The 12,379-nt window shown below is 34.6% G+C and overlaps 1 protein-coding gene across 3 annotated transcripts in view; it reads left to right on the top strand.

The window, feature by feature from the left end:
- Positions 1–12,379, top strand: part of MMUT (methylmalonyl-CoA mutase) — a 35,602-nt gene that overhangs the window by 2,909 nt on the left and 20,314 nt on the right. For all 3 annotated transcript variants that reach the window (XM_010374998.2, XM_030928927.1, XM_010374999.2), the window contains exons 2-7: positions 1,169–1,592; positions 2,605–2,972; positions 4,420–4,577; positions 7,235–7,406; positions 9,323–9,571; positions 12,109–12,220. In XM_010374998.2, coding sequence (XP_010373300.2) covers positions 1,208–1,592; positions 2,605–2,972; positions 4,420–4,577; positions 7,235–7,406; positions 9,323–9,571; positions 12,109–12,220 — 1,444 coding nt within the window. In that variant the 5' untranslated portion in view covers positions 1,169–1,207. The remainder of the gene's footprint in view (positions 1–1,168; positions 1,593–2,604; positions 2,973–4,419; positions 4,578–7,234; positions 7,407–9,322; positions 9,572–12,108; positions 12,221–12,379) is intronic.

Below are 12,379 nucleotides of genomic sequence, written 5' to 3' on the forward strand. Positions count from 1 at the left end.
CAGTATCTTTTTAAATAATAGGCTCTATATGTTTAGGCTGTGTGACTCTGACAAGTTTTAGTAATTCAGGTGAACAGTTTACTGCTTTGTGAGGTGGGATTTTGATCAGGCGACTTTATTTCTCTAAGCCTCAGTTTCTACATCTGGAAAATGATGACAATGAACCCAGCAACCTAGTATAAAAGTCTATGCTAGTTATCAGAAATGTACAGCTCTAATGTTGGAGCAGTTTATAAATTAGCACAGTAGATTACTGAAGAGGCCATTTGGCTCACCTTACGGGTTCTGGGATGAGTTGTGAGCGTGTTAGTTAAATGCAAGGACTTTGAAACAAGCTGCATAGGTTCCAATCAATGCTGGCTCTTCTGTGCCTCAGTTTCCTAATCTGTAAAATGGGGATAATAATAGTACCTACCTATTACGGGTATTGCAGAGATGAAAATTACTACTCTCTGTGATGTCTTTATAGACTTCTGTGTTACTGGCACATAGAAACGCTGCAAATTGGAGATAATGCCTTAGCTGAATTAGCCAGAAAAGAGTATTTTAGGCAGAAGGAAGAGCAAGAGCAAATTCACAAAACATTGACATATGCACAGCCAACTGTAGGTAATGCAGTATTTCTAGTGCACAAAATGCATAAAAAGGACAAAGACAGAGGTGGGTCTGAGGGGGAAACAGAGACTGGTTCATGAAGACCTTGAATACCTGTTTGTCTTATTCACCACTTTTTTCCTCCATTGCCCTACATAATATCAGTCATAAACTGATATTTAATAAAAGCATTTTGATGTTAATTAGGAGGCTGTAGTATATCTTCCGCATGATACAGAGTCTTTGAAAAATTTCATGGGGAGTGTGACATGGTCATATTTACAATGATGTCATTGTATGGAAGGGATTCATATAGAATGGAGTAGAAGGGGGCTAAGACTGTTCAGTAAGGCCAGCTAAGAGGCTACTGAGGAAAACGACTGGAGCTAGAAGACTGATAGTAATTATGGAGAAGAGGGGCCAAAGTTGTAAAATATCAGGTGCAGGAAGCAGAAAAGGGGAAGAAATGAAATCAGACTAATACATCTTCTTTCTTTTCTGTTCCTTTCTAATCAGTAGCTCCTATTTCCCACCCCCTCTTCTAAATGTTTATACACTATGTTTCTTTTTCTAGGTCAGTTCTTATTTCTGTTGGGTGTTTCCATGCTCCACCATGTTAAGAGCTAAGAATCAGCTTTTTTTACTTTCACCTCATTACCTGAAGCAGGTAAAAGAATCATCAGGCTCCAGGCTCATACGGCAACGACTTCTACACCAGCAACAGCCCCTTCACCCAGAATGGGCTGCCCTGGCTAAACAGCAGCTGAAAGGCAAAAACCCAGAAGACCTAATATGGCACACCCCAGAAGGGATCTCTATAAAACCCTTGTATTCCAAGAGAGATACTACAGACTTACCTGAAGAACTTCCAGGAGTGAAGCCATTCACACGTGGACCATATCCTACCATGTATACCTTTAGGCCCTGGACCATCCGCCAGTATGCTGGTTTTAGTACTGTGGAAGAGAGCAATAAGTTCTATAAGGACAATATTAAGGGTGAGATTTTAATGTAAGACATAGTATTTATGATAAGACATATACCTCCTATATTTTGATTTTTTTGAGGTTAATCTCTGTAAAGATGATATTCACTCTATAATTATGTAGTTAAAGACTACACTCTGAAAAAAGTAGATTTTTTTGAACTTCTGTGGTCAAAAAGATAAGTGAGTTAGAATAAGGTGCTGAATTTTTGAAAGAAGACAACACTTACATGCACATTATTTAAAAGTAATTAGGTGAGGTGAAATTGCATGAAGAAAAGAAGACATTAGCTTTGCCTTTGAAAAATGTTTAACATTGTTGGGATAGGGATTGGAGAGGAAGATAGTTAAATGATGCCCAAAGAAAGTGTAAATGTGATAACGTGGTACAAACATTCAATGCAATCTGGCATTCATTCACTGAAAATTATCTTAATTATTAATTCTTTCTGAGCTGTAATAAAATCATACTGTTTGAATACTAAACTGGTAGATTTATAAGATTGTAGTGCCCATGGAAGGTTGAACTTATATTTAGTATAGATTATTTTAGTTATTTAAAAATTTTGTACAATTGTCATAATTCTGTTTTCCAGAATATTTGAATAGCCAAGAATCCTCTTGTGACAATATTAGATAAAAGAGCAAAAAAGTAAGCAAGCATACAAATGTTATTTTTACCATATATGAACAGCCAGATCTTTTCATGAATTTTAGAAATATTTCAATCAAGTACCATATCTTCAGATAGACATGAGATGATTGAGATTTATTGTTTCTTCCATTCTTTCCTTTAGTGAGGTCCGGAACTAAATTTGTGCGTTTTGGCACAAGGGAAACAACCGACTCTCTTAAGAAGTGAAGTGTCTTTGTTGAAATTGGTTTTGACATGTATGAGCATAAAAATAGTTGTTATAAAAGTATACTGTTATGAGATGAATCAATATTTTTAGTGGTGTTAAAGTAAATCATTTACCTTGATTCCAGACTCTTGAATCTTACATTATTTTTCTGTATGTATTTAGCTGGTCAGCAGGGATTATCAGTTGCCTTTGACCTGGCGACACATCGTGGCTATGATTCAGACAACCCTCGAGTTCGTGGTGATGTTGGAATGGCTGGAGTTGCTATTGACACTGTGGAAGATACCAAAATTCTTTTTGATGGAATTCCTTTAGAAAAAATGTCAGTTTCCATGACTATGAATGGAGCGGTTATTCCAGTTCTTGCAAATTTTATAGTAACTGGAGAAGAACAAGGTGTACCTAAAGAGAAACTTACTGGTACCATCCAAAATGATATTCTAAAGGAATTTATGGTTCGAAACACATATATTTTTCCTCCAGAACCATCCATGAAAATTATTGCTGACATCTTTCAATATACGTCAAAGGTATACTTTGTGGTTATTATAGATTTTTCTATAGTTCCTTGAATGTAGGAATTTTTACACCATGATAAAACCTAATTTTAAAACTGAGTATTATAAATTTAGAATGTTTTATTATTGTTACTTTTTGTTTTTAATGTACTAATTTTATGTTCTGTCATTACTTGTAGGAATCTGGGCAATAGATCTTTACTGTGTTTTCTTTATTCCTAAAATTTCACTCTGATAACTGTTAGATTCAGGGAGGTCTTCTACTTACATTTTTAAATTTTCCTCCAAAATTCAGATGCATTTGTGAAGTAGACACTGGTATCAGACAAATGGGGATTGGAATATTAGCTTTATTTCTGCTAAAAACTGAATTGGAAGATACCACTTATCACTCATATCTGCAACCTCAAGGAGGTCCCTAATATTCACCCCTGAATTAGACTCATCTTTCCCAATGAGAATGATGGGAAAAGTCCTTCCATGGGGACACATTTTTCTCCTTCATTTTCCTGTGAGCAATTTGTTTATATTTCCACCCATTATTCACACTTTGCTTCTTACCAGCAATGCGCTCCTTCTTCTTACCTATGTTAAAGTCAGACCATTATTTCATGGCACAGGGAAAATCGTCATCAACCCTTTTTATCTCTATCAATCCTTGTGATTACTATTATCTCCAAACTCTAGCAAGCATTGCCTAGCAAGCATTTTATGTTTGGTTAACTCTTGGTAAAGATAGTTTTTCTTGACTCTGCAGGATATGTGTGATATACTCTACCTAACATGAAATTTTAGGGGAATGGTGGAAATACGGTTTTTGTAGTGATTGTGGTGGAAGGAACCTGTCTGGGACATGCTTAGTATTAAATGTCACAGTAAATCAAACTGAAATCTTTGATTTTTAAAGCCATGCATTTTATCCCATTTTGTTTCAGCATACAGTACTAAGAATCAAATCATTTTCTTTTTTTTCTACTGTGTACTTATTCATGTTTGATGCCTTCATTCAAATTAGAAAATTAATAACTAGTAAATAATAATAAATTTATACATCTTCAGCAGATTAACCCAAAGTTTGAGTCTACAACCTCTTACGAGGTCCAAGTCATTGGTTTGGAATTAAAAATGCGTCATTTAGTTCTCAGACCAAAGGTTACATTCCTAACCTCAGCTAGGTAATTCCACAATTTAAACTTTTAGGAGAATGGTTAGTACAAATTCTTGTCCACCAGAAAAATAAAGTAGGTACAGTCCTGATGATGGTTCATGGATCATCCCTTTAAATTGGAAAGCAAATTAAATATAACAAATAAGCATTAAATATTTTGTTAATATTATAAACTACCAAGTATATTTGAGTTTAACATCGTTTTAAAATAATATTTACACTTAGAAAGTGGATTTAATAGAACCTTTTGATATTTTACTTAGTCACTGTTACAATTTTTTTTTTATGTAGCACATGCCAAAATTTAATTCAATTTCAATTAGTGGATACCATATGCAGGAAGCAGGGGCTGATGCCATTCTGGAGCTGGCCTATACTTTAGCAGATGGATTGGAGTACTCTAGAACTGGACTCCAGGCTGGCCTGACAATTGATGAGTTTGCACCAAGGTGAGTAAATTAAACCTAGATATTGTTTCAACATTAAGAAATGCATAGGACCATTTTATATATTGATAAAATGCATTTATAAATATAAATATCAGGCTAGATTTAGATTTTCTTATATTTGAGTGATAATGAGAGAAAAAGCCAATATTTCTAATGAAAAATAGAATTAAATTTGGCTGTACTTCTTTGTAAATTCAAGGAATATCTTATTTCCAGCTATTTAGAGAACACAAGTTGCACGTTTTAACAAACTGTATTAAAATGTAGACATAATGTTTAGACAGTTTTATTTTTCTAATTTTTCCATTTTAGAATACAGAATTAATCTATTATTTTATTTTTATTTTTTATTTTTTGTTTTCCTGTTGCACTATGTAATGTAATGGTTTTGGGATCCACTGTGCTGTTGAAACATTCGTTTCACAACAGTTTCTTAATAATGTTGTATGACAAATATGGGAAAACTTAAATGAAGTTTATGAAATATTTAAATTTGGAATCGAAAGTCATTCAGTGGTTCAGTCAGTATAGCAATCACTTGCTAAGCTTTGCTGTGCCAAACACTAGCCTATATGCTGACAATACAACATGTAGAAAACATAGCTTCTGCCTTCAGTGTTTATAGACTACTGAAATGCTCCTTTATACCAGGGATATGTGAACTTATTGTGACAGCAGTTCCCAAAGTGTGGTCTAAGAACAGTTGGGCATTGCTAAGACTCTTTCTGGGGTATTTGAGATAAAAATGGTTTTTATGCTTATATTAGAGCTTTATTTGCCTTTTTCACTTTCATTTTCTCAAGAATTTATAGTGGTGTTTTTCAGAAACTACACGATAAGTGATATTGCAACAGATTGCAGAAACAGATATGAGACTCCAGCTGTCTTCTCTTAAGCCATACATTGAAGAGATTTGCAAAAATGTAAAACAATGATGCTTTTATTATGTGTATATTTTAAGAAGCATACTTATTTTTCATAAGAAATGTTACTAATGTTAACATGTTGTGGGTTTATTTTGATTTGATTTGATGATTATTGAGATAGGATCTTACTCTGTTGCACATGCTGGAGTGCAATGGCATGATCGCTGCTCATTGCAGCCTCAGCCTGCGAGGCTCAAGCGTTCCTCCTGCCTCAGGCTCCCAAGTAGCTGTGACTACAGGTGTGTGCCACCATACCTGGCTAATTTTTAAATTTTCTTGTAGAGATGGGGTTTCCCTGTGTTGCACAGCTGGTTTCAAACTCCTGGGCTCAAGCTATCCTCCTGCCTTGGCCTCCTAAAGTGCTGGGATTCTAGGCAGTAGCCACTATGCCCTTCCTTATTGTTACTTTCAAGTGAACTAGTAAATAAAATATTGATAGATATTATACAAATAAAGAAATAAATTCTTTGGAATCTTCAGTAAGTTGTTTTTTTTTTTTTTTTTTTTTTTTTTCAGACAGAGCCTTGCTCTGTGGCCCAGGCTGGAGTGCAGTGGTGTGATCTCCACTCACTGCAAGCTCCGCCTCCCAGGTTCATGCCATTCTCCTGCCTCAGCCTCCCGTGTAGCTGGGACTACAGGCACCCACCACCGTGCTCGGCTAATTTTTGTATTTTTGGTAGAGACGGGGTTTCACCGTGTTAGCCAGGGTGGTCTCAATCTCCTGACCTCATGATCCGCCCATCTCGGCCTCCCAAAGTGCTGGGATTACAGGCGTGAGCCACCGCGCCCGGCCGGAATCTTCAGTAAATTTTAAGAGTAAAAAGGGAAGCTGAGATCAAAATATTTGAAAACTGCTGTGTTAAGAACTTCTTTCAAGGCTGGATGTGGTGGCTCATGCCTGCAATCCCAGTGCTTCGTGTGACCGAGGTGGGCAGATCACATGAAGCCAGGAATTCAAGACCAGTCTGGCCAACATGGCAAAACCTGGTCTCTATTAAAAATACAAAAGTTAGCTGGGCATGGTGGTGCTTATCTGTAATTCCAGCTACTTGGGAGGGTGAGGCACAAGAATTGCTTGAACCTGGGAAGTGGAGGTTGCAGTGACCTGACAGTGCTTCATTGCACTCCAGCCTGGGCAATAGAACAAGACTCTGTCTCAAAAAATCAACTTCTTCCAAAAATTTATCAGGAATGGATTTGCAAGCTTTGTGCCTTTAGAGACAGGCAAGTAACCTAAATGTTTAAATCAGCACAGAATGTGAGATAAAAGGGAGAGGTGAAGGAGAAGTATATGCCTAGATCAAATGCACAATCATTCTTTTACAAAACACTTTCTGACTATTTAAACAAAGCAAATTTTTTTTTCATTCTGTTTTATTTCATTCATAGGTGACTCCTATCTTACATATTGAGTATTCCTAAAATATATATTTTTAAAGAAATTGAATCTTTCTTTAATGAAGGACACAAGAAGAGATTCTTTCATGAAGAAAACCAATTACAAAGTGAATAATTCTTACCTGAAACAAAATTTCTTCTATATGCATAAAACTGTGATTTTATGTTAGGTTTAAAGTTACATAAATATACATGTACTGATCTTAATTCAAATTAAGTTGTTTGAAATTAAAATATAGACCTTGATTTTCTAGTGTGTGATGCAATTAGTTTTATTTTCTGTTCTATATTGTTAAGTTTAATTAAATTCTGGACCTAGCATTACTATTTTAGGTTGTCTTTCTTCTGGGGAATTGGAATGAATTTCTATATGGAAATAGCAAAGATGAGAGCTGGTAGAAGACTCTGGGCTCACTTAATAGAGAAAATGTTTCAGCCTAAAAGCTCAAAATCTCTTCTTCTAAGAGCACATTGTCAGACATCCGGATGGTCACTTACTGAGCAGGTGTGTATATAATGTAAAATGTAGAATTTTAATAAAGTTTTTTATATATATTTTTTCTGAGCAATATGGCACAAGCAGGAAATAGATTTAAGAAGCTATCTGTTAATATTTGAAATGATAAATATTCTGAAGCATAATGTATACTTAGATTTGTAATTATACGTAGTATAATAAATAAATAAATAAAAATTGTCTCCCTCTAGTGGTTAACAATATAAACTCACTTACATCCTAGCTTCCATGTAGTGCTGAAACACTTTTGTAAAAGTAAACAAGGCTGGGTGAGGTGGCTCACACCTGTAATTCTTTGGGAGGCCGAGGCGGATGGATCATCTGAGTTCAGGGGTTCGAAACCAGCCTGACCAACATGACAAAACCCCACCTCTACTAAAAATACAAAACTAGCTGGGCATGGTGGTGCATGCCTATAATCCCAGCTACTTGGGAAGCTGAGGCAGGAGAATCACTTGAACCTGGGAGGTGGAGATTGCAGTGAGCTGAGCTCACAACCACTGCACTCCAGCCTGGGCAACAAGAGCAAAACGTGTCAAAAAAAAAACAAAAGTAAATGGAATTTAATGATGAGGAAGAAGCAAAAGTCATAAGAATACTCCCATATATTTGTACGAGTTATAATTCTTAACATAAAACTGCCTATTTAAAATTAATTGTATATATATATACATATTTTATGTGTTAAAGTTATATGTTTAAACAAGCATGCAAGCAAACAGACTGTTTGAAGACTATTTTTACTTGGGTAATTTTATTTGTTCTCTTAAAAATTGTATAGTTATGGCCTTGTTTTTATACATGTTCTGTTTACATATGAAATTATTTTGGTACATTTAAAAATAATTTATATGTGCAGAGTTACACTGCTTTTATACACTTAAATGTTGAATAATAACTATTGTGCTCCATATGAAATATAACTTCAGGTTCTTATAAATGGAAAAATAGACCGGGTACAGTGGCTCACGCCTGTAATCCCAGCACTTTGGGAGGCCAAGGCGGGTGGATCACGAGGTCAGGAGATCAAGACCATCCTGGCTAACACGGTGAAACCCCGTCTCTACTAAAAATACAAAAAAGTTAGCCGGGTATGGTGGCGGGCACCTATAGTCCCAGCTACTTGGGAGGCTGAGGCAGGAGAATGGCATGAACCCAGGAGGTGGAGCTTGCAGTGAGCCAAGATTGTGCCACTGTACTCCAGCCTGGGCGACAGAGCAAGACTCCATCTCAAAAAATAAAATAAAATAAAATAAAGTAAATATAAATGAATAAATGGAGAAATAGAGATTTTTAGGGTTGGAAGGAACTTTAATAATCATTTTTCTTTTAACCTGCTTATTTTTTCAGCTAAGGAAACTGAAGTTCAGAGAGATCCAATGACTTGCCCAAATCACAATTAGGCATACAATAAACTAGAACTCAAATTTCAGATATCTCAGTTCATTGTTTATGTGTTTGGTTAACATTTATTCAGTGCCTGTTTTGTACACATCATTGTGGACTGTGAGGTAGACAAAATAATTAGGGGAGAGTGAATTATGAAATGAAGGACTGTATAATTTTAAGTAGAAAAAGAATGTGTTCTTGATATACTTATAGAAAAGTATTTAGGCAGTATAAAAGTAAGCACAACACACGTCTGATATTTCAGAGGATTATAAGAGGTAATGTTTTAGTGCTTAAGAGAAGATTAAGCACTAAACACTGACTCTGACTCTTCTAATTCTCTTCTAATTCTGGCTTCTAAACTAATTTGTCTAAATTTATTTGCTATTCTGAAGCTTAATATGGAAATTGACATAGAAAGTATGCAGCAGTTGCTGTTTAATCATGTTGCTGTTTATAGTTACAATATCTATCACCTGTTTCTTTGGGTTTTTGTTTTTTATCAAATATTTTAGGATCCTTACAATAATATTGTCCGTACTGCAATAGAAGCAATGGCAGCAGTATTTGGAGGGACTCAGTCTTTGCACACAAATTCTTTTGATGAAGCTTTGGGTTTGCCAACTGTGAAAAGTGCTCGAATTGCCAGGAACACACAAATTATCATTCAAGAAGAATCTGGAATTCCCAAAGTGGCTGATCCTTGGGGAGGTTCCTACATGATGGAATCTCTCACAAATGATGTTTACGATGCTGCTTTAAAGGTAAGTTTTTCCACTTTGCAACTTTGTTTTCAGAATTTACAGATTTATAAAGATTTATAGATTTTAAAACTTATAAGTCAAGATTTATAGATTTTAAATTTACAAATCAAATCACTTACAAATTTATATAATAATTTAAACAATGTTTGCCAAAAAAGAAATTCAGATTTAATTTTATAGTTTTCAAAACTGAATCCATTTAAAAATACATTTGTATTAAAGTATTTTATTAAAAAAATTGACAGCTAGTATTAAAAAGCTTGTACAAAGAACAGCAGTTTTTGATCTTCCACTTTTTTTTTCCTGCTTCCTGGAGTAAGATACATACTTCTTTGCTTATTTTTGTTGTTATCTGCATAGTTTAAAATCACATGTATACTGTTTCTTCTAATTATATCAACTGTAGACATTACACGTGAGACCTTAGACACTATCTATTGCTTTCCTAGTAGAGTAGTTTAGATTTTGGCTGATTTATACCCCTACTTTGCCTCCTCTCTTACTACCAATATAATTATATCTCAATATAATCTTTTCTAAAATTTTCTAATGTTCTCATTTAATTTAAATTGTTTTTTCTCTATTTCTGCTCACTATTGCTGTTGTTTCACTCCTCTTTGCCATTGTAGTAGGAATATATTTTCATTTCTCCTCTGTTGAATTCTGAATCTTGAATCCCATGTCTATGTCTTGGTTATTTGGAAGTACATAGAAACCTGCTAAAAATGGTGCATGGGAGATAAATTATTTGAAACTTTGCCTGTTTGAGAATGTCTTTATTCTATTTTTATACTTGATTGATAGTCTGACTAAGCTTGACATTATTTCCATTCAGGAAATTCATAAGCAAGTTTATAAGCATTGATCTGTTTTTTATTCTATATTTTTATTCTGGCTTTCAATATTTCTGATCAGAAATTTGATGCCATTCTCATTCAGGATCTCTCTTTTTGAAAGTATTGGGACGTTGTCTTTACTTTTTGTGTTGATGTATAACTTGGTGTATTTTTTTCCTACGTGGTACTGAACCTTTATTGGTTCTTTCTCGTCTTACCTTTTTTAAAAAAATATTTTTATAGCTCTGGGAAATTTTCTTGTATTATTTCTTTGACAGTTTTTTTCTTGCCATTTTCATATGGTTTCTCTTTCTAGAACTCCTAGTCATAAGCTATGGACCTCCTTAAATAATATCCTAATGTGCTGATGTTCTTATCTTTTTTTTTTTTTTTCTTTTTTGAGACAGAGTCTCGCTCTGTTACCAGGCTAGAGTGCAGTGACACGATCTCGTCTTACTGCAACTTCTGACTCCCTAGTTCAAGCGATTCTCCCGCCTCAACCTCCCGAGTAGCTGGGATTACAGGCACACGCCACCACACCCAGCTAATTTTTGTATTTTTAATAGAGAATGGGGAGTTCACCATGGTGGTCAGGCTGGTCTCAAACTCCTGACCTTGTGATCTGCCCACCTCGGCCTCCCAAAGAGTTGGGATTACAAGCGTGAGCCACTGCTCCGTGCCTGTTCTTATCTTTTCTATAGTATATCTGTTTGCCTTTTTGTTGTGTGTTCTTAAAGATTTGTCAACTTTATATTTCTACTTATTTTTATATTCATGTATTATATTTTTAATTTGTAGAGCTCATTTTTGTTTTCTAATTTCCCCCTTATAATTAATGTCATCTTCATTTGTTGCATTAGTGCAGAATCCCTTTTTATTCTGAATTCATGATATTTTCTGAAGTTTTCTTTTGCATCCTGTATTGTCTCTGCTTTCTCTCTGTGCTTTTTGTTATTAGCCTTTAGTTAGTGTACAGGCTTTTATTTTGGTAAGACATCTTACCCTTACTTCTCTCTGTATTTGGTGTTTGATAGTTCGTTGCATCTTGAGTTCATTTTCTGTAGACAGTAAACTTTGGTTCTCCTGACAGAAGTGAGTGGGGGGTGGTTGCAGACTCTCAAATTGTCTTCTTCTTTTTAGCTTCTCATTTTATACTTACGTAGAATCCAATACAGATTCTTCTTTCTTGAATTCATCAGGGAAAAGTGGGTTGACCTTGATCCTTTCTGCTAAGCCACGTATCATTCCTCTGTCTGCTTTCTGCCTTCATATATGAAGCTATGATTGAAGGTTTAAATGTTTCCTGATTTCATTAAAGATGAGGTTATATTGTTTCTCTGCAGCTCAAATAAAAAGTAAATTGCATTTTAAAATATATTTTTCTTAGAGACTGTATGTAATTATGAAAACTTTAGGTACCTAAAAATAAGGATTAGAGAAGTGATGTGGCTTTAATTTTCTCCCAAGACTTAAGAGGTTTTGTGTTTTTTGGAATATACTTGTTAGTTGTCTTTTCAAGTAACTATAAACACGCAAATTCTAATTAATGCCTTTTATGTTTATTTATGTTCTTATGAAACATTGACATTTAGTTTATAATTTTATTAATATTAGTAATTATATAACACTCATAACAAATTTATATAGTTTATACACATTTTTAATATTCTCTTTTAGTTTTGTTAATGTTTTTCTTTTTAGCTCATTAATGAAATTGAAGAAATGGGCGGAATGGCCAAAGCTGTAGCTGAGGGGATACCTAAACTTCGAATTGAGGAATGCGCTGCCCGAAGACAAGCTAGAATAGATTCTGGTAAGATAAAGTGAGAAAGTTCATATATGAAATCCAGCATTTAAAAAGAAATTCATTTCTATTTGACGATAACATGCATGGTTACTAAAACAAAAATAATGAAAAATGGAACTTGGGTAAATTTTTTCTCATATACTTGTATCTATCTGTGTTTGTATT

Source organism: Rhinopithecus roxellana, chromosome 4 (genome assembly GCF_007565055.1).
Source record: "Rhinopithecus roxellana isolate Shanxi Qingling chromosome 4, ASM756505v1, whole genome shotgun sequence".
NCBI classification, from domain to species: Eukaryota; Metazoa; Chordata; class Mammalia; order Primates; family Cercopithecidae; genus Rhinopithecus; species Rhinopithecus roxellana.